Source organism: Crinia signifera, chromosome 5 (assembly GCF_055691185.1).
Source record: "Crinia signifera chromosome 5, ASM5569118v1, whole genome shotgun sequence".
Taxonomy (NCBI): domain Eukaryota; kingdom Metazoa; phylum Chordata; class Amphibia; order Anura; family Myobatrachidae; genus Crinia; species Crinia signifera.
In genome coordinates, this window is record NC_139221.1 from 155172180 (window position 1) to 155196243 (window position 24064).

The following is a 24064-nucleotide window of genomic DNA, read 5'->3' on the forward strand; positions in this document are numbered from 1 at the left end:
TGGTGAAAGCAGTATTTAGCCTCTTGGTTCATCATAGAAAAGCCTGGCTTTTTTTAAACCAAAGAGCACTGGTATTAAGGTCAGTGCCAACAATGAGTGATGAGGTATGATAAAGCATTGCTCACTGAGCTGTTGTCACCAACAGCAATGCAAATAAAAACAGTGTCCCTACCTGACATTTGCATGTTTAATATGGCTTATTTACTAATACTGCACTAGGCATAAATATGGCACAACTTTGAAAAAAACTAGAATTTTTCTCTGAATAACTAGCACTTGTAACGCCGCCTGCCGTGCGTGTGAACACCAGCCCCCCTCCCCCGCGCTATTCACCAATTTCCCCGCAGCGCTGCAAATGGATTATTTGCATATACATCAATTCGCAGCCTTGCATTAGGTGGTAAAAATCATTTCATGGTCGCTGACCATCAAATGATTTCTAAAGTACTCTCTAGTGCTTTAGATTAGTGGTGCCCTGCTCTGAGAACAGGGGGTGATGTCAGCTGCCCACCCATGGAAGCCAGGTAGTTGACCCCATTCGTATGGGAACGCCAGCATTTTCGTGCTTACGCCCAGGAAATAACGCCCCCTACCCACCCCACACCCCCGCTGCGAGTGCCACAGAGACTAGAGCAGTAAAGTCCTGCACATGCACATAAGCAATTATGCGCATACAGAAAATATCGGTACCCGTTGCGAATCAGAAACATAGCTTACCGAGCAGAACAATCTCCCTTGTTTCATGCACAAAACAAATATATTTGTGTTTATTTCATGTGTTTGTACAACATAAATGCAAGATACCTCATTGAAATACAAAAATATTACGAAATACAGAATAGTCCATTATCCAAAATGCTTCTGGTCCCGAGCATTTTGGATTAGGGATACTCAACCTGTATTTATTTGTTGTAAATTTGTACTCAAATGAATTGTTAACAACTGACAGCAATTGCTTTTAATAAAGATAAAAAAAAGAAGTCCCATAGTCCCTAATAAATAAAGTGAACGCTTAATGATCACTTTTTATGAGTTGACATTAAATGTACAGCAAGCTTAGTATGGGATTTTTTTTTTTTTTATCTACAAACTGAAATGTGCTTTAACACTTGAAGATGACCGTATGTAAGGGGAAAGTAGTTATGTCTGCACAGGTCCTGGGCTACCCTAAGAGGTGTAATGCATCCTCTTGGAAGTGATTCCCTCTTCATCCATTGGATGTTGTGCCCCCATTTCTCCTTACATTAGCAGTAGAGAGGTGAGAGCAGCAACCTCTGCTCTACATGCTGGAAGTAGCTTTGCTGTGACATTATAGTCAGAGGATTTACTCCCAGCATATCACTGACACCGATGACAAGCAGTTAATAGCTTCACGTGAAAGAAGCAGTTGACTGCTTATCCTTCATGTGAGCAGTCAGGGAACAAAATTGACTAAGTGATGTCACTCATTCAGTATTTTATGTGACCCCCTCTACATTCTCGCCCTATGCAATTGCCCAGGGTAAACTAATTATCATATAAATCTTGAGGTTAAATTAGTTTAAAAAGTGATAGTTCATATTTGCTGCAACCCTATTTATCATACAGGGTATAAAGTATTGAGGTTGGATGATGATAGTCTACAACGCCAGATGCAGTCATGTTCCTGATACTATTTTCAAGCCAATAGTTATCATGCACTTTTAGTCCATTTAATGTATGAATGATCCATTCAAACTTTTAGCCATATTTAGCGTAATTGCTATCATTTAAATTTCAGGAAAAGCATAGAAAGATAGTAATGAGAGATATGAAGCAATTCATGTACTGCAACTCACCTGTTTTTTCTTGTAGAACCCTTTCTTGTCACAGTTTGGAATGTGAAATCCTCTGGGACTCAACGTGTTCATGCTCTTTAATTGATTTAATACACTTTCCAATTCTCTACGACAAGGACCCTATAATATAATAGTACATTAGAATGCAATCTATTCAAAAACAATGTTACATTAGCAAGATAGTTAAAAAAATAAAATAAAGCTTTTATGCATTAAACTGATAAAATACAAGGTGTGTGGTTTTTTTTCGTAGGGCAATTGCTCTTAATGTCAGGATAATTAGTTTGGATTTAAATATCATTTGCAGATATAACTTCTATAGGTTCACTACTGGCTATGACTTGGCCATAGTAACATAGAGTCTGACTCAGAAATGGATGGAATGTCAATTTTGTATGCAGTGGACTGATTTTTTTTGGCACTGCGCATGTGTATATGTCACACTGTTCATATGCAGCGATGGCCTACTGTGAGGATTTATTTGAGAACTGAGGGACAGTAAGGGACTAATTATGGTAGATAATTTGGGATAATGGGTTTATACACTAGACTTTTAAAGAAGGGCCCTTTTGAACGATATCTTTTAAAAAGTTGTCTAGTGTGTATGGGGCTTAAATTTAAATATTTAAAAACAAATCTTTAACTTTTATATCTCGATATAAACACTGTTACAAATGGACAAGATAAATTCAAACATTCCCTGAAAAAATTGAGAATACTAAAGACACAAACTAGTACTTTAGTTTTTGAAAACGTTGATTCTTTTTTTGACGTGGCCATATATCTTGAGTCTTGCTCTGATCATGACTATTTTTAAATTCTTTTACTATTTAAAATTTTACAAGCTGTGTTTGTAGCACAACCAATGCATTTACTACTACAGGGCTTCATAACATTTCCGCTGATCATATTATCCTCCAGAATTAGATGACGACCTAGTCCCTAGTCTGCTTTCTAAAAAGTCATGTACAGTAGTTCTAATAATGTCATACTGTTTATAGATCTATTAATGGCTACCACTTCGTAATCCATCAGCAGGTACCCATTTAATTTATTTTTGTTAATCAGACTACTTATCCAATAAGAAGAATTGCATATGTTGAGAAACAAAGTCTATACAGTAAAATACTACAAAATAATCAAGGTTTGGTCTTGTACAGTACATGGTCTTACAGAAGTAAATGGAAATATGGTTCTAAGTAGTAGATGGAACAAATTGTCTTTTTTTTTTTTTTATTTATTTTTCAAATATAAACACATCAGATTTACACAACGAGGGGGGTGATTAGTCATCCCCTCCCCTCTAATACAGATAGATACCACAACCTTACATCCAAATACATTCATTTATATACCCAATCGAACAAATTGTCTTTTTAAAAATTAAAATAGGTTAAAAGATAATAATCCATGGATTGATTTATTGGTTATGTGTGTCCATGGTATTGTGGGTGGTTAGAGAATTAAGAATCATCTTTTTCCCCTTAACTTCTGCCATAAAATGGTATTACTCACACCATCAATTTTCAGAACAAGGGGTAATATAGGCTCTGGACTAGCTAACAGCCCCGTACACAGTAGGCGATATTGTGAACAATATCGCTCAGAAAGGGCTTGCTGAGTGATATTGTTTACAATATCGCCTATTACTCCATATCCCTAACGATGCTCGCTCACCTTAAAAATAGGGACTGAGCTGAATTAGTCTCTATTTTGAAGGTGACATGGTATAAATATTAAAACATTTAACTGGAATTCTGCTAAAGACTATTTGTACACAATAATGTCATCCAAGCAGACTATCATAAATTGGTCCAGTAGATCTCTACTTAATTGTTAAAATATGGCAAGGGTGTTGTAAAGGTCAAAAGGCACAACACAATGGGCCTTATTTTGGTTCATTCTTTCTGACAAAATTCTTCTTAGATGGACAAAACCATGTGCACTGCAGGGGGGGCAGATGTAACATGTGCAGAGAGAATTAGATTTGGGTGAGTAATTTTGTTTCTGTGCAGGGAAAATACTGACTGCTTTATTTTTACACTGCAATATAGATCTCACTTTGAAGTAAAACCCCACCCAAATCTAATTCTCTCTGCACATGTTACATCAGCCCCACCTGCAGTGCACATGGTTTTGCCCATCTAAGAAGGATTTTGTCAAAAAGAATGAACCAAAATAAGGCCCAATATTATTAATGGGCATATCAGGTGCAAAAAAATGGCTTTCCACTCATCACCATGTAAAAAATCAGTTGAAGTAATAATAATAATTCAAATCTGGTAAAGAGTTTAGGTGTAAATATTCATTCATATCCTTCTGGATTTTAAGGAAGTTGATAATAGTTGTACTTCCTGAGGATTAAGGAATGCTAATCAAAACTGATAGAAAATAAGAATCCTCAAAAGGAATTTTTGTTCCAGGTAAGAGGTCAATGAGACAGTTATACGGCTATATATTATAATATGCTGCTGGAAGCTCTCATAAACAGATGTTGCCAACAGAAATGGAACTGACAGTACTTCATAGAGAATATCATTTATCATAATGTGTTAAAAAGGGAAAGTTATTGTTTTAGTTTTGTAATTAATACTTACTGGAGTAATGAAGAGAAAGATATTGGGGGAAATTTACTAACATAGCCAAATAAAGCTGATGCCGAGTGCAACTGCATACGACTGACATTGACCGTATTTTGGGGAAAATACAATTAGTTTATAGGGCAGATTTACTAATCTGCCGTATTAATGTGATTCGGATTTCCCGATGGCGTAGGTAGCCATATTTTTTTCTATTCAAATTCTTATCCGGGAAGATCAGTCCCCTTTATTCCATGTAGGCTTCCCCGAGAGAGGTAACATTAAAAAAACTCGAAACTCGGCTCCTGATTCTCCGCTACTTGGTCTGGTGGCTTCGGGGCAGCCTTTTTTTTTTTTATTATTATTATTTCATCTCTCCTGGAACGGAGCAGACCGATCTTCGCCGTAGGCCTTGTTGAGTATAATTCCGTTCCACATTTCTGCCACTTGGCCCTTATAGGTTAGTATAGTATGTGTGACTGTAGTGTGCATTAAAGTTATACTGTATGTGCGTCTTTTATTTAACTATTTACATTGTTGTAGAACTGCAAGTACCAGCGGGCCCTTTATTGCCCTGCATGTTAGGACTTGTGGATCTCCAAGTCCCTGCATGCGATGCAGGCTTGCAGGGACCTATAGTTTCACAACATTGCACAATAGTTTTTTTCTAATTTTACACTTAAAGCATCAGTTGGGTGCCCACCACCCTGGGGCACCAGGGACATCCCAGGGCTTCAACTCAGTCAGGGTTAAATCTGGAGTGTGGGACCTCTTTATTGGGGGGTCCCCACTCCCCCAGGGGCCCTGCCCGGGCTGACCAGTCAAGGGTTAAATGATTTGGAAGCGGGACCTTATATAATAAGTGTCCCCCAGCTGTAGCATTACCCTGTTGGCTGGTTGGGCCAGATACTTGTTCTCAAAATATGGGGGAACCCTACTAATTTTGTCCCCTGTATTTTGGAGGGTTAGAATAAATAACTGATTTCTGCTTCATACTGATCATTTAGTCCATGTTTTCTTTATTTCATGTTGTGGCTTTATTTCTTTTAGGTCATCAAGTATCATTTTATTGACTGGCAATGTAGACTTTACAATGAATGGATTCACATTAGTAGAATTTTATACTATTATCTTTGGATAACAATGTATTGGGTGACTGTGTGTAAATGAGTATAGTAAACAGTGATACATACATTGTTTAAAACATTACCCTAAACCAAAATATTTTGTAGTTTCACCCTGATGGTTTTGAATTATTTGTGCTAATGCCACAAGTCACACTGTGCCACTACCTCCTGTAAGTAGACTATTTGCTTCGAGTCAGCAGTCAACATATAAAAGAACATAAGAATCAAATGTAATTATATGCTCATACTTACATACTCCATATCTTGTTTAGATTCTGAAAGCACGTTTAATGTATCTGTGCTTTGTGGATCATAGTCAACTTTATAACGCTGAGTATTTTTGGCCTGTTCCTTCCTGAGGATTTCTATTTTGGTCTGAGGATTATTAAACAACATTCTCTGTGTGTTAGATGGTGCTTCAGTGTCACTGCTGTCAGGAAGCGTGTCCTCATCTGAATTGCTGGAATTCCCTATCAATATAAAAGGATAAACATTCCATTATAGTTCATCAGTTTCACGTATATGTAGGCATCCTTTGCTTTGTAAAATTGTTATGAGATATTATAATTTGTAAAAATATATACAGCAATGGAAAAAAAATACAATAAAATGCACATCATAATAATATTATTAATAATCAAATTAATTTTATTCATTTACAAAGATTCAACATGCCATGTGGATTAAAAAGGTACAATTTTCAAATGTAGAGTATGACATTGTGAAGCAGAGAGCACAGATTTTCCTTTTAACAGAAAGATTTATTCCATATATTATTTATTACCATTTTAAGATGTAAGTCAATCCGGTATGCAGTCATTTCTGTATTTCAACAAATGATGTCGACATGTCTGAATGTTGAGTCATAATATCAACATTCACAATGTCGACATGGATATAATGTATTGATAATGATTACATACCACTGCAGACTGTTAAGTGTAATACTGTAGGATTGTAATTTGCCATTTCTATGTATAAAAAATATAATTTGGAAGCAAAATTTTGTAAAGGGTCATTCCATGAAAATGTCCTTTTTATGTAACGTTTGTTACCAGTTTTCATGACCAGCTTTGTATCAAAATAAAAGCATATCATGTACCACATAAACAACATTTACTTTGCACAACATAATCAAAACAATCCCCAAAATGTTTAGTCAAAACAAATGTAACTTTTGTTACCAAGCAGCATTTAAGAGATAGATATATATATATATATATATATATATATATATATATATATATATATATATATATATATATATTTTTTTTTTTATGGAAAAATATAAATATAAAAAAGGTAGTTTTTATTACAATATTTGAATGCAGTTATATGCAATTATATTTTACAATACCTATATGGGCTAAGATAAATTCATACACCTGAGAATCAGGTATCACAGTGTAGTAACCACTCATAACAATGAACACTGGTCTTAATTGGCTTGAATCACCCCTTGGAATATGAAGTGACTTCTGTCATTTTTAAAAATAGAGCTTTAAGCACATTCACATAGACAGTTTTGCAGCTTAAAAGTGCAAGGTTTCCCAAAAGCCGCCCTTAATAAATTTTGTACATTTAAAATTAAGTTTAAATTAATCTGAACTTGGTCTGAACCGCATCTCTTAATTTCTGGATAGACGTCAGCCAAAAGAAAATCAATGTTACTAGTAACTAATACACATTTAGTTGCTAGAAAAACAGAATGAAACCCAGAATCCTTTAGAAAAATCTAATTAACCAAGTATGCATGCATATTTTGTATATTATACAAATAATACTAACTTTACCCAGAGTCAGACATTTTCCATGACACACACTTCAGTAATTATACAAACGTTCTCCAATAATAACCCATAAAACTGGGAATAACTTTACCTTAAAATACCTACAGTAAAACCTATGACTCAAGAACAGTGAAGGTTTAATAGCAGCATCGCATATGGGAGGCTCAAAGAAAATAGCATAATCTCAGTAAAGTACACTGTCACATAAAATAGCGTTCCACAATATTGTAAAATACAACAATTTAATATCTGGGAACTCTGTGGATTTTTCTACATTTATCCTGTAGATGTGAGCTATATAAACAGTAGACATATTACATAAAGTACCTAGTAATGCAGCCTTTATTTATTGTAACCTTTAGTTGTGTTTTTATTAGTTTTTTACATATAATTCACACACTACCTTAATTTGTTTTAGCCACTTTTTTTATTGGCCTTAGCCAACTTTCTGTTACATATCAATCTAAACGTTCGTAAAACCTTCAATAAGGTGCAATCATATATAAAAGTTCTAGCCTTATAATCTCATTCATTACATTGATCTTGTATGTACTTCCCAAGAGAAACCAGGGTTGATTGCAGTCTGTCCTCCTAGGATAATTTACACAGAGTACACATGGATGAACAGCGGAGGGGATGCTAGTAGACAAACTACCAACACTGTCATTGTGAAAGAGGAAATCTTGACAGAGGTCTGATAAGTATAGTTACCCTCTCCCTGCCAGCCCCCCAACCCTCCCTTCTTACAGCTATCCCTCCCCCATCCATAGCCTAACCCTCCCCTCCCCACTAGTGCCTAACCCTAACCTACCCTGCAGCCTAAGCCTAACTCTTACGATCGGAATTCCAGCATTGACATCCTCATCAATGTTGAGATTCCGGAGCCAGAATTGGGGTACTGGCATCGGGATTCTGACTGCCGGCATAATGCCCGGGGGGGGGGAGGGGGGGAGGGTTACCACATCCCATTTACATATAATTATTGCTATTACGTTGGACACTTTGGTGTAGCGTAATTAAAGGTGAAAGTGGCAACATTTTTTGTAAAATTCGAAAAATAACCAAAGATGTTACTACTTACAATACTATTCTGAGAATTTACTATTATTTAAATTAGTTCTACTTTTTAAAAAATATATATAAATAAATGCAGAAAATAGTACATTGATAATATATCGATTTAAATAATGTTTTAATTTTAATGTGACCTCAAATCCTAAATACAATTGAATCTCTTTTCTTGACTTCATGTAGGTCAAACACTGCAAAGAGTAAATGTTATCCATGTGCATGTGTACCCACATGAACAGAATAAACATAACGGATGACATGCTCTGCTGGGTTTTGTGTCATCATGACCCGCCCCCACTCTACATAATGACTCGACTTGCAACATTACATAAGCAGACATGGAATCATGATGACATTTATCACTTTTTCACAACCAGGTCAATCCATGTCTGTTCACCACATAACTATTACCCCATATAAAATATTTATACTCTAGGCCTTGTAGTTTATGCGATAGGGGGGACAAAGTTTTGAAAAATTGCTGAGAAATGCCACTCCTGATGCTCCATTTTTATGCAGAGTGTATGTGGATAACAAATCCTATCTCAGTTCCTAATCCACATATATCTTTTTGACCCTTTGTCAATGAAAACATGGAGATTCCAGATGTTTAATACATTTCTTTATTTCACACTTAATTATTTTTTTGCGTACAAAAATGAAAGTGGGTTCAGTAAGCATTATCTACCTAAGGCAGATAAGTTATCATGTCCCTATTTCTGTTTAAATTTAAATATAATATTTTAATATAAAGACTATGAAAGAAAAATACTGGGATTTTGAATGCCTGTATCAGAAATCTAACTCTCTTTGCACATATTACATTTTCTGCACCTGCAGTGCACATGGTTTCGCCCATTTAGAGAAAACATTTGTCCTGCGATCAGGTCTGAATAAGGCCCATAGTCACACTTATTGGGGTAATTTTCGGTACTTGTTTCCTAGAAGGGCGCCCATCGCGGGCATCGCATGTACATCGCATGCCATTATAATGGCATGCGATGCGACCGATGCGATGGCCGCATGGTAAAATGCATGGTAAAATGTAAATCACGTCGGTCGGTCATATCGCATGCGGCCAAAAAATCGCATGCGATGCGACCGACGCGATTTTACATAGGGAACAATGTTAAATGGCCCAATTGACCCGATGTCACATAGGGAACAATGTTAAATAGCCCACAGACCCCAAATAGCTACCCTGAAGTGTGAAATGGCCCCCCCAATTGTTAACGCCACCCCACGATCAACGTCAACCCGAAGCGTGGCGAGCGGCGGTGGTACGCGTTCTCCGACCTTTTGATACCCCCACTATCCAGCATGCGATGCGACCAATGCGTTTTTTTCCCTTGCGATGCCTAAGATCAAAATCGTGGGCGCCCTTCAAGGAAACAAGTACCTAATTTTCAATATAGTCAATTTACTTACCAGTAAGATGTGCATGAGGCATGACTAACATGCTAAACTTGCTAAAATTCAGAGTTAATCGCTAATTAGAGAATTTGCAAATCGAGCGATTATTGGATGACTATTCATGCGTACCGATCAAATCACTCATGCTTGAAGGCAATTAGTGACATAAAATGTAGTTGTGGCCTAATCCTCTTGGTTTCGCTGACAGGAAGCCATAATGTGGGGTGGAAACCAGATGTTTTCTGGGTATGTTTGAAAAAATGCAGGCATGATGAGGCTTTTTTGAGGAGGGTCTGTGACCTCAGCAATGACCACTTCCACTCTGTCTCAGTAGGAGATTAGTGGAAGCCTGAGATTTACATTTGCACAGATAGTAAAATTATTTTCATGGTACCTGAATTACATATGGATTTTGGGAGTGGATGCAGACTAGTGATCCATTCTCACTTCTCTCACAATTTTTCAAAGAGTGGTTACTCTTTTTGTCTGGGCTGTTCACTCCTCGAAGTCCACTGCAAATTGTCACATTACCGATCATCTCTGAATTAAGCCCATAGTATACACTTTTTCAAACATCTAGTAGGCTCTTCTACCTTATATTTGCCTTGTAGTCCTGATAATCCAATGTGGTTTTATAGATATGTAAAACTAAGTCACAAACAATAAAGAACATTAGGTACTTGTTTCCTAGCACGGCGCCCATCGCATACCATACTTAGTGGTGTGCGATGCAATATTCATGTTAAATTAACAGGAGTGCTTGTACAATGAAATATCGCATAGCATTGCATGCCAGCAAATGGCATGCAATGCAATTTTTAATTGTACAAGCACCCTGATGGGTGCTTTCAATGTTAAATGCACCCCCATTGGCAACGCCACCCCCACCCCCATTGGCAACGCCACCCCCACTATCACTGCCAAGCACAGTGAGCCCGCGAGGGGCGGCGTTGGGCGTCCTCTGACCTCTTCATACCCCCACTATCCACGTCGGCGTGGAGTCGATTTTAGATAGTGTGGCAAGCGCAGCGAGCCACCGAGCCTAAAGCGTGGCGAGTGCACGCGGAATACGAGCCCGTAGCGTGGCAAGGGGACGCGGAATACATGTAAAGTAATCAGTGTCCCCTCGCGGGGCACCCTGCGCTCACCACGCTTCGGGCTCGGTAGCTCGCTGCACTCGCCACACTATCTGAAATCAACTCCACGCCGACGTGGATAGTGGGGGTATGAAAAGGTCGGAGGACGCGTACCGCTGCACTCGCCACGCTTCGGGTTCGCGTTGATAGTGGGGTTGGCATTGGCAAAGGGGGTGCATTTTAACATTGAAAGCACCTATCGGGGTGCTTGTACAATTAAAAATCGAATCGCATGCCGCTATATTGCATGCGATGCGATTGTATAAGATGTACTACGATCAAAATATTGTGCGCCGTGCTAGGAAACAAGTACCGAACATTAAGTACGAAAAAGCTGTTAAAAGATAGTGAATTACATGCTGCTGAAATATATATATAAAAATATAATCTAACCAAATGATTACAGATGCATCATCATAAATCTAGGCTAAATACATAATGCCAAGATTCCTGTCCCAAATGAGCTGCCAGTTCCCATGTAACTCTTGCATATAAAATCAGTGTAGTGCCCCGGTGTCTATAGTATTTTACAAATGCCAGCCTATTACTAATTGTGACAGACACAATATTGCTTGACCGGACTGCCCCTTTCCTCAATATGGGCTGATTGGCTGGAAATTTATCACTATCCATTTGTCATGGAAGTGATTTGTTGTGGGTCCAGCTGAGGTAATTCAGTCGATTTTCTGTCAGAAAGGGAGACTTGAAACTTTTGGGCAGAATGTCGTTCCAGCGCATAAAAGTTCTGATTATTAAGAGAGGGTGTTTGGCTAGGCCTGATCAAGGGCGCAAGGTTTAACATACCGAGTGATCTTTACCAGGAACCACCACAAGGTGGTACTTACTTAGTGGTCCTAATGTGCAGGTTGCGGTCCCTTCCTCAGGCACACTTACTATGAAAGGAAGATTAGCCGGATAACCGAAGCCAGAGACTTTCAATAATGGAGGATGAAGAACTTGGTAGTGAATATATCTAAAGAAATGACAAGGAAATTCTTCCAGGCTGAGTGGACAACAAGGAGTGGTACTGTGAAATACAAATTATAATAACTTGATCTGAAGAATGGCTGAAGACGTGGATCGGAGCTGAATAATATTAATGTTGAAGCTGGATCCGTATAATAACCAGAGACTGGACCAGAGCTGTAGAATAATAACTAGAGTCTGAACTGGAGCTGAAGCTCGATCTGGGGAACAACCAGACACTGGGCCGATGCTGAAGAATAACAAGGCTGAAGCTGATAAATTGATCCGAGGAGACCCGGCATCCTGTGGCAAGAAGCGGGAGAGCAGTGAAGGCAGAGTCACACTGGTAGCCCAAACAGACAAGCTGCGTGAGCAGTGTCAGTCCAGAAGCCTGAGCAGATACGCTGTGGGACTGCCAGTTTGTGACACCATTTTATCACATTTCAAGCTTAGTACATCTGGCCCTATATCTTTTATCTATAAATATGCTTCAGTGGCCCAAGTAAGATAGCAGTGAGAAGGGAACATGGCCATGCATCAAGGGGCGTGTCACACATCCAGAGCTGTGGAGTCGGAGTAAATTTAGAGTACCTGGAGTCGGCAAACAATGCACCAACTCCGACTACGAAAATTATAATTAATGACTTCTCTACTGTAAGCATAAAGACCAATGCATGCAGTGCCTCACGTAACCGCAAAACACGTTAAGTGACCGTGAAAAAGCATGCTTTTCATGTGCTTCACTATATGGCACGCAACGCACAATTCGGAGCACCAATACTTATAAATGTATTCTCCCTTGTAGTTTACAACTTATTTCCAACGTTCAATAAGGTTTTCAATACGTCGTTGGTAGAAATCACCTGGTGTAGACTCGAAAAATTCATTCAACCAAGCTTTCCCACCATACCCACAACATCTTTTTACACGGATGAAGAGTTTGTTTCATGCGCGGGGTCGTTTGTTTACCTTGGCTAAGCCATTCCTTACGCTGGTTCATATTGATATACAGGCACCATTTTTCGTCGGCAGTAACGATTCGGTAAAGAAATCGTTCCTTGTGTCCATGAATTGAACGGTGACGAGCAAGCAAACCAGCGGAGATTGTTGATTTTTGATTTTGAGACTCGTTGATTTTTGTTGTCGTCACAAAGCATGCAGAACTCATGCTCCACACTTCTGAACCTTTCCTATTGAGTGAAGATTCTTCTCTATAGCTAGAAGAGCTTAGAAGGACTTGATGGAACAGCTTCTTGGATTCAACTGTTAGTCTTTATATTTATTTTAAAACCTGCATGCCTGCTTGTCTGTATGAGGGTAGACATGTGTACATGTTTCTGGAAGAAACTGTCTATCCTAGGTTTTTAAGTGTGGTGCAAGCAGGCCCGGCAACAGGGGGGTACAAAGGGTACCCCCATACCCGGCCCCAAGGCTATGAGGGGCCCCAAGGTGTAGGGAGCACTCGCACAGCCAGGAGGGGAGAGGAGAGTCTGGTTTGCTGTTGCTGCAGCAGCAGCACCGAAGCCAGATCTCAATGCGAACACAGGCAGGAAGTGAGATTACTTTCACTTTCTGCCTGCGCGTTGCTGAAACTGAGGGAGACTTGTATAGGGAAATAAAGAGTATATACTGCGCTTATAAGCAGCTTAATAGGACGGTTTTTGATGTAATATGGTAAATTAATTAAGCGCTTGTAAAATATGTGTTAAAATGCAGTAAGTGAAATAAAATAAAACATGTGCCATGCCGTATTTAACCAAATAAAATCATGTAGCCTTGATGATTCAATGTTTACAACTCCTTTTGGAGTTTTTTCTGGAGGTGCCTCTGTCCTGCGAAGCTGCTGAACAGACCATTCCAACATCCTTGAAAAAGAAGCCTAGTGCTTCGAAACGCGTTGGATGAGAAGGAGAAGAGCAGATGCAAGTTTGCCAGAAGTAAGCCGCAAAACACGCAGCACGGAAGAGACATCCTGAACTTCCGGTATCGAGTGAGCGCTACGGCTAGAAAGTTCCGTGGACGGAGAAAGGAGAAACGCTGCAAGATGGTAATAGATAGGGACAGTTAGCCACAAGGACTGCCTCACCATTGCCTTGTGCAGTTACATTCTCACTTTCGGAGAAACGGAATTACCAAAAATACCATTGTTGCATAAGAAGGCACCTCCAGAAAAAACTCCAAAAGGAGTTGTAAACATTGAATCATCAAGGCTACATGATTTTATTTGGTTAAATACGGCATGGCACGTTTTATTTTATTTCACTTACTGCATTTTAACACATATTTTACAAGCGCTTAATTAATCTGAAACTGAGGGAGCACAGACAGCAGCTCCAGAGGAGCCCTGGACCCTGCCCCAGCTACTATCCAGCCATTTAATTAATTAAAAAAATTAATGAAACTTTATTTTCATTGCTTAAACTGTTCAATACAGTAGACTGTTGGCTTCCCAGCCTCTAGTTTCTGTAGTAATAATATGTATGTTGCCTTTCTTTCCTTCAAGGAATGTATCAAATACATTTGCATATTAATACAGAGGAGTCGGAGTCAGAAGTACGAGGAGTCGGAACATTTATCTACCGACTCCACAGCCCTGCACACATCACAACGGTCATAACCAGTTCTTTTATGGAACTTGAGCACCTATCCACCCCATTTCCTTATCTGTCAGTGCCACCTGTACCTAGTCAGTGATCAATGGACATGACTCCTAAATTGAATGGTTGATTGGGACAATGCAGTCCAGATCGGGAAGGAGGTACTGAGCCCTCATATCGGGACTGTCTCACAGAAAATGCGCCAGTTTGGAGTTAATGAGTGAGCCAATTCCATTCCCCCTTCACAGATACACATGTATATACCTAGGGGCACTTCCAATTTGTTTAAATTCCTGCACCCTTTGGAGTCCAAAAGTGAAATAGAGGGGTGGGACTAAAATATGTGATTTTGCATATTTTAGTCCTGCCCCCTACCTAGTGTTTACAAATGGATACATACACTAATCCTAAAAAATAATCATACATTTACTATTTTAATAGAGGACAGGCATTGGCCATGGATTTCCTTGTCAAAATGGTAGCTTATCTGTTTGGATATAGGGCCTGATTCAACATTGATTTGCCGATTTTCACTTTTCTGTGCATGTGAGCACGCCACAGGGCCAAAACTGTAGTCGCATTCTGGAAAATACGAAGTCAATCTAAGTGGTGTCAGCGGTGGCAACACTGCACTGCACAGTCTGGACAACAAAGGCATGTCTGGACCCTTTTTTAGGCATTTTATGGCAGATGTGTGATGTCACGCAAAACATGGTCGCCCTGCACCTGCCTTTCCAGCTAGGCTGCACATGCAGGAGGACTACCATAGTTATTCTAGTATATCGCATTTCTGCGATTGCAAATATTTTGGAATTGCGGGGAGGGACCCGGCATGGTGGTCGGCCTTGCCCTGTGCTGGCCAGTCTCCAACATTTTAGAGAAACCAGTAGTAGTTTTGCGTTTTTTCACAAAACTATAACTGAAACTGAATTAGGCCCATAGTTAATAACTATGTAAATCTTTTAGTGGCCTATTTAATAAATTAAAAATATGACCAGAAATATAATGTCCCTTAATGCTACTATTCGCAGCAATTTCGCAACACATTACATAGCTTTTTATAATTGGCTCACTGCCGGATCAGCTGCTCCTATATGCAGCTGTCCTGGCGAATCTTAAATCTAGAGTTACCACCTTTTAATTTTCAGATTCCCAGACAGTAGGCATGGCCAAAATTCAGTAGGGTTTATTTCTCAAATTTCAGGCCCACAAATTCCATTTATAATACATCTGCTCCATATGTACATTAAGGGGGTATTCAATTAAGTCAGTTTTTTCCAGTTTTAGTATTCAATTGTGGGTGTTTTTACCAGGCTTTTAGACTTCTTTTTTCACCAATGGCGATTCACTATCTTTTGGGACTGAATTGGCATTGATGAAAAATGACTAAAAAAGGGGTGAAAAAGTCCACAGTGTAGTTTTTTTGACTAGTTGAAAAAACTACACTTAATTGAATAGCCCTGTAAAATGCCTCAAAGCCCTCTTGCGTGCCCCCTAATGACCCATTGTATGTGCAATTCAAAAAATATTGGTATCTCAAATATGCAATATTGCCATTTATAGCCAGGTTTTTGCTTTACAGCACATTTTAGAAGCTCCTCTTTTACTAGACAGATAATTACATTTATTTCCACTTCATAAAAAAAACTAACCACAGTTCTGACTGTATGTTGCAATAGTTTAATTTATTGATAATTTTTCCCTATTTAATTTTACAACATATATTATGCTGCTTTCAGACCGCAAAACTGGCTTTGACCAGGTATTTTAAAACGTTTCTAAAAACGGGTCTGCCAGCTAAAACCCCTTTCCCACTGCATGTCTTTAAACGGTATTTCAGTGCAGTTTCTGTCCTTAAATGGTATTTCAATGCAGTTTGTGTTCCTTCACAACACTGAACCCGTTTTAACCCATAGAAAACAGTGGATGAAAAAAAAAAACCAAGTCTGAAACGGGTAGGACCCTGCTTTATTACCATTTAGAAATACCAGTTCAATAGAACTGGTAAATTCACTTTACACCTTTCAGACTGCACTAATTACCGTTTTAAAACAGTAAAAAAAACTGCAAAATAACGGGTAAAATAGCCGTAAAATAAGATTATGCTGTTTGACACTATGGGGGAAATTTACTAAAGGAAATTTGTAAAAAAATTAGGTGTATTTGTATCCAGAAATACACTTATTTTTGACATTTACTATCCCGAAAATACGGCAATTCGTATTCATGTTGATGTGCTATCAATACGAATAGCCGTATTTTCGGGATAGTAAATGTCAAAAATAAGTGTATTTCTGGATACAAATACACCTATTTTTTTTACAAATTTCCTTTAGTAAATTTCCCCCTATATGTAGCTTACTCCATCTTCAGTGAAGCCTTCCAGGCATTGCCGGCCTGGTATAAATGCTATGTGCATGCACAGATTGGCCGTAACGCATGCACATGACACAGCAGACTGATGCTGGCAGAAGAAGGCTGTTAACAGAGTAGTTGATGCCACCAATGAGGGGGACATTGCTGGACCTCACCACAGTGGTAAATAATGTCAAATACTGAGATACTAAACAAAATATGCCACTGGTAAGAATTGTTAAATGGGGTCCTAAATATTAAATGACAAAGACAAATCTAAATTCTTTGCTAATGATGTACCACGGTATACATGAATTTAAAATAATTACTTGTTCAAGCTAGTGAGATTGGAACCAATGGTTAACTATCTATATCATTTACAAATGTTTAATGCACCGTTGAGCTAAACAGAGGCCAAAAAAAAGTGTTTTAATTTATGTTACGGATGAAGTGTATAAAATTTCGAAGGCTTAAAATTTAGAGGTGATGAGTTGGGGGAATTTCTGTAAAAGCTCAGGTACATAATTGCCCTCCTTAGGTTACTCCTAGCAATGTATATGTAGCCTAATCAAAATCACATGCACTAGAATTAGACATATTAGACTAACATAACTCATTATATTTGAACTTGACTAAGGACTTCCCCCAGAAATAACTAATTAGCTATTGAAAGAAAAAAAAAACATCTTGCATAAATACAAAATAAATAATACAAAATATTAGAATATAGCAAAAGTTATACTAAACTGATATGTCATGCAAAACCTGTAAAATAAGGTCTGAAATTATAGTTTTGTTAAATGGCTCGAAAAAAAAAAAAAAGTAATGTAGCACATAACAAAATAATTTCCCTTGGAATAATGTTACTGCAGTTCAATTTGTAGGGGTCATTTTCAGGGATTAAATCTATTCTGTGAATATAAAAATAGATTTAAATAGTTAAATAATTAAGCTCAGTTTAACCACAACAGATCAAATGCCATCTAGGCATATAAGGAATTAACATTTATATAAAATTTTATTTAAATTCTGAAGTATTCTCTGACTCTCAGATGTGTCATTGCAACCACATCATTATGATAATATCAATAGTTTCAAAATGCAAATAACTTCTCACTGTATATTTCAAAGTGGAACATATCCTTGAAGTATGTTAGGTTCATGCATAAAGCTCTATTGAAGAAAACAGGCAGGAGTCACTTGGAAGCTCTCATGAGTGCACAAGAGTACAGTTTGTACTTATTTAATAAAGTACATACAAATTAAAAAAAAACTAGTAAGATTAGAGTCAGCTTGTATTGGATTGTTTTTTTTTGTTTGTTTGTTTTGTTTTTTTTTTAGATCACCTAAGGGGGGGGAAAACTAAAAATGACATAATGTTGAGTCAATTTCTAACATGTCAAAGGTAATTTACAAAACCATGGAATGAACAGAATAACAAATCGTTATCAAGCTCTGTCTGTTTACTAAAGGCCCATACACACTGGGCGACTTTGAGCTGAAAGCCGCTCAACACAGCAGGTTTTGAGAGGCTTTCAGCTCAAAGCCGCCGAGTGTGTATGCCCCAGCGATGAGCGCTGCTGCACACTCCCGCATCATCGCTGGGAAAGCCACTCACCTGCTGGTAATACCAGCAGATGAGCGGCTTTGAGGACGGCTTTGCATAGCTCTGCGTTATGCAAACCCATCCTCTCCCCTCCGTCGGGGCTGGGTGGGGAAAGCAGCTCAGTGTGTATGCACTGAGCGGCTTTCCCCCTAGCGATGAACGCGATCATCGCTGTCCATACACGATGGGCATAGTCGCCCAGTGTGTATGGACCTTAACTTTCAGAAGGATGTGATATAAAATGTCGACAGTGTCTACAGTGACAAAAGCTTGACATGAGTTTTTCATGATTTTTGGGAGTCAAATTTTTATTTTGAGCATGTGGAACCCCAATAAGTGTACCACACCTCCTCAAATCGCTCGCTTTACTTGTTCCCAATTGGAGTCCACTTGTATGGTAAATTATGGAAAAAAATATAAACCATTCTATGTTTCTACCATTGCCGTGTCAACCCTTTCATGTGTCTACCTTTTTTAATGTCAACATTTTGACCCTGTCCCCTTTTTACCCTGTTAACTTTTTCCATGTTGACCTTTTGACCATGTCATCTCCTTTTTGGGGTCAACGTGCTGATTGTATATCTAGGTACTGTCTATCTAATAATTCTCACCCACTTCTCAGGCAACAGCAGAGAAGTCTGCACCATGACATCACATGGCAGAGCCTCCAGCTGTCACCAAGCAACCAGGATGCACACCGATTGGTCATTAACAGTAGAGGCTCCACCATTAAGAGTCTGGGGGGTGGACAGATACAGGACAGATGGTGCAGACAAGATATACCCTATTTATATTGTCAGCAATACAATGTGTCAGCTATTTAAAGTAACTGTCAGATTACCAAACATATGAGATTGGTAGCAATTGGGCGTAAAAATTTGACAGGGGGGGTGCCAGATTTTTTTTTGGGCTGGGGAGAGAAAAATTTCTAGCTATGTCACTGATGTATATAATAGTAATCAGTAGTGATAATGTAATGCAAAATTTGTGCATACAGTGTGCATGTTTAATCCAGGTAAATAGTAGTGAAAGGTTGCATCATTATTATTTTATACAGTACCAACATAACATTACTAAGGGAGAAAATGGAATGAGCTTATATAAAATACATACTGTATATTATAGAAAATCATTTTGGATATGAATGATGAGCAACTACACGGTCCAAGGAAAGCACATTCACTTTTGGGAAATATCTATCCATATTTCCAAAGAATACAAAATATTTTTTCTTCTGAGTACATGTTCTTGGCCAGAGTGCACTGAGCGCATTGTACACTACATGTGCCATTTTAGCCATCCAGATAGGAGTAGAATATTCTATTCAGCTTGAATTTATTTAAAGAGGAGGAATTTATTACATCATGAAGAAAGAAAAAATTGTGCTAAAGTACTAACTAACAAGCTATTCATTTACATGTTACAGGTTGATTGAAAAATGACTATTAGAAGCAGTTAGATTGGTACTTTGGGGTCGATTCAGGGTCACTCGCAGTGATCCGAAATTGGCCCCTACCCCAATGTTCGGGGTTTGTGCATGCACATTTCTGCACATGTGCAAACCCGGACACACTTGCTGGGCTGTTAGATACAGGGAGGGAGGGCAGAGGGCAGTGACGGCACTGAGCCATGGGAACGCCCAGCGTTTTATGGGTTTCTTCATGAAAATACTGGGCGTTCCTATGGGTATGCGTGCGGTGCCGATGCCCACCCAATGCTCGCAAATAAAAGTCGGTAGAGAATGACTTTTATTTGCAAAGGCAGGACAAATCATTCGATGGTTGTTGACCATCGAATGATTTCTCCTGCTAGCAGCTCATGCGAGGGGAATGCGTTCACGTACACACCCCCTCACATGTTTCTGAGGGGATTCGGCAGCGGGAGGGGGGATTTTCGGCGGGGCGACGTCTCAGGTGCTCGGTAAGCTGCGATGTTCACAGCTTACCGAGCAAACCTGAAACAGGGCCATTATCTCACACATTTATCTTTCCCAGATTTGATAAATACCCCCCTAAGTGGCATATTTATGAAGCCCCTTTTCATAAAATGATGTAAAACCTGGTACATGCATAATTATATGTATCCCTGCTATGTACCAATAGCTCAGTGTAGGAGATTTCATAACAAATTCCTGCAAAAGGCTTATTAGGCCACATTTCTCAATGGGGCTGTCTGACCCCTTTTTACTAAAAACGTAGCTTTTTTGGAGTTTGGTCCTGAAGGCTCCGCCATACTCAGATGGCGGTAGCTGCTTAATGGTATGAAAGCATGCTCAGAGGAGAGGGACCTTGCAATCCCTCTCCTGGAGCCTCCATTCTCCTTCCAAATTGTTTGGAAAGGACACTGCATGCATAAGCATGGTCAGGTATTGAGGAGGACTCTTACAAAAACATGCCAGCAATTAATTCACAGGAATAGCATTTATTCAAAAGGGATGCCACTATAATATACTATAATAGTGGGGAGAGTTGTGTTAAAAACTATTATTCCTGCTATGACCAAGATTTTAATCATTGTGGCACTGCCACAATTATTAATACATACGCCCATCAATTGTCTTAATTTAAGAAGTACAAAAATGAATATGAAGCAGGATTTTTTTTTAAATTGCAAAATTATAAATATCTAATGATGATGAATTTCTATATTTGATGAAACTATAAAAATACTCTACATAGGTTTCAGCATATGAAAAAATAGAAGTAAGTTAGCTTGAACATAAAGTATTCTAAACACATATTTTAGCTGTTCCCAGGGGTGATATTCAGCTTCTGACCTGATAGACTGGTAGAATTTAGCACTGGGTTATACAGTTATGCAGACTTTGTTATATTGTGATGTGACATGTGTTATCATGCACTGATGGCCCTTATTACAGTCAATGACAAGTCAGTGGATAGAAAGATCATTGGCTACAGATTTTTAGTAAGTTAGTAAGTTTTTCTCTCTCATTGTCTAGGTAATTGTATGTCCTTTACTGCACTTTAATATTACTGTACATATTTCATAGATTATAATGAAAAATGAATGTATATCATAGAGGTACAGTATATATGGCAAAGGTAGTGTGTGTGTGTGTGTGTGTGTGTGTGTGTGTGTGTGTGTGTGTATATATATATATATATATATATATATATATATATATATATATATATATATATATATAGCAGAGGAACAGTATATACAGCAGGTAGATATAGCAGATGTACAGTATATACAGAAGTTATATATAGCAGAGAGGTACAGCATATATTGCAGGTAGATATAGAAGAGGCACCATATAGGCATCAGTTATAGCAGAGGTACAGTATATATATATAGCAAGTAGATATAGCAGAGGTATAGTATACACAAAAGGTAGACATAGCAGAGGTACGGTATACAGCAGGTATACACACACACACACACACACACATACACACACACACACACACACACACACACACACACACACACACACACAGTGAGCAGGTAGATATATCAGAGGTACTAAATATACATCATCCGGGACATACACAGTAGCATAAGGCACAGTTGCTCTTACCTGCAGCCGCAAGCCGCTGTCCGGGTACTGGACCTGTAGACCTGTTGCTGGCGCTTACACTGACGCAGACTCCCCTCCCCTCCAGCAGTGCGTGCAGCGGTTTGGACTCGTCGGGTCCCGGTCTGCAGATGAGCCCGGAGCCGCACTTCTGGCTGTACACGCCGCACTGGCTGCCCTGTGGCAGAGCGCACGTCATACAGCAGCCGCACAGGGATTCCCGCACCGGCTCCTCGCAGTCAGAGCTCGGGGGCTTGCACTGCTCTTTGGCTTTGGAATCACAGGGCTCGCACAGGACCACCGTCCCCACCGCCACCGCCAGCTGGCTCAGCAACGCCAGCGCCACCGCACAGAGCACGTACAGCCTGGAGACCATGGCAGCCAGAGCCAACTGCTGAAGCCAAACTCCGCGTCACGCAGACGGATCGCAACAACCTGCGGACAGACACGAGAAAGTTATTGGAGTTGGGCACAGGTTGTGCTGTACACACAGTAACAGAGCACTGCGTCTCCGAGTCAGCAAGACACGTTCTAATGGGTACAACGTGACACATGTACTCACCTCCTTGTTACACCTGGTTGTGATCAGATATCTCACATGCACATGCTAGGTGTACAGTAGCGGCTGCTGGTATACTGTACATAGAGAGTGTGCGGGTCAGGAGGTTGCGGGATTCCTCCGGTGCAATCACGTGTGCTGCTGCTAAGCACACACACACATACAGTAGGCTCCTACACACTCCCCCTAGACACTGACTGTACACCCTGCTGGGGCTGCAGGATTAGCACACACAGGGGGCTCCCCCTACTACACCCTGCTGCTGATCACTGTCCTGCTCACAGCTATGCAGGTCACTCTAATAATTAAAAAGAATAGTAATCCCTGTAAACAAATCAATAGCTCACTAATCCCCAACTTGCTTTTCTTAATAAAGTCCTGCAAGTAGATGTTTCCCAGCAGCGCAGTGTGTGTAGAGGCTCCAGAGACGGATGCCCAGTCATAGACGTGGAGTATAAAGAAACTTTCTAGCAAATAACGCCTGTTGGTAGATGTCCCCTCTCTGCTCTTTTTTCCCCATCTGTTCTCTCATTCAGGTTCTGGCTATATAGAGAGCTTGCTTCAGACACGCCCCGGGATATGAATAGTAAATAATTTCAGGGTTGCAAGTTAAAGGTTGACTGGCAGAATACAGGTTTCGGTTTAATGAAAGAGGAGGAGGAGAAGGGGAGTCTCTGATTCTGATTTGTGTTCAAGTGCACCTCTGAGAACACCCATTAATGCTGTGGAGGGGTAGGGGGGGGGGGTTAGAGCTTGCCTTTTGTTTCAAAGGGGGAAAAAAAATTCATTTGATTTTGGAAAGTTTCATTAAAGTCACTGAAAACTTAAATGAATGTGAATTTTACTTTTCAGACTACAGACACGCTTTGTGTTAGCACACACACTGGCAACGCTAATAGCAGTGTCCGAGCAGTTGCCGTGTTACTACAGTACACACAATGGGAAACGCGAGCATGCATTGTGTAGGGTGCTCTGTACAGTAAATGTGAGAGTACCCTGTCTGCTGTGTAATGTAAATATGACAGATGGGGTGTAAACTCAGTGTCATTAAAAGAAATATATGGTTTACCTCATTTACAGAGCTTAACAATAATTCTAATAAAATAGTCCAAGAAAACAAAACATGACATTTATTTTCTTTTATATATTATGTTTACAGCAAGGAATAAAACTGTATATTAAAATATTAGACAAACAAAAGGTATTTAAAATCATGGCTTTTGTGGGGTTACCCGGAGCACCATAGGGATGATGGGTGACAACTGGAAAAAAGTCGTTTTTCTATGCAGCACTCGCCATAGTAGGGAGTTATATCAGTACATGCTGTGCTGCTGAACAGTCCTTGCTCTATAACACAATCATCACCAATGTGCAGAAACAGTGTAGCCTTGGTAAGTGCAATGTAAATGTTTTCACACTATCAACACATGACATCAGAAGGAAAAGAACAACCTGTATATGTTCACTCAAAAGTACCTGTCAGTGTGCCCAGCAATATGCTGTAAAC

General features: G+C 39.3%; 1 protein-coding gene across 1 annotated transcript in view; it reads right to left on the reverse strand.

The window, feature by feature from the left end:
- The window catches only part of IGFBP3 (insulin like growth factor binding protein 3), a 31200-nt gene extending 7927 nt beyond the window's left edge, over positions 1-23273 (reverse strand). The window contains exons 1-4 of the mRNA XM_083188130.1: positions 22561-23273; positions 22002-22433; positions 5776-5993; positions 1818-1937 (exon numbers count right to left, since the gene is read on the reverse strand). Of these exons, the coding sequence (XP_083044256.1) occupies positions 1818-1937; positions 5776-5993; positions 22002-22374 (711 nt within the window). The 5' untranslated portion in view covers positions 22375-22433; positions 22561-23273. The remainder of the gene's footprint in view (positions 1-1817; positions 1938-5775; positions 5994-22001; positions 22434-22560) is intronic.
- Between the last annotated feature and the right edge of the window lie 791 nt (positions 23274-24064).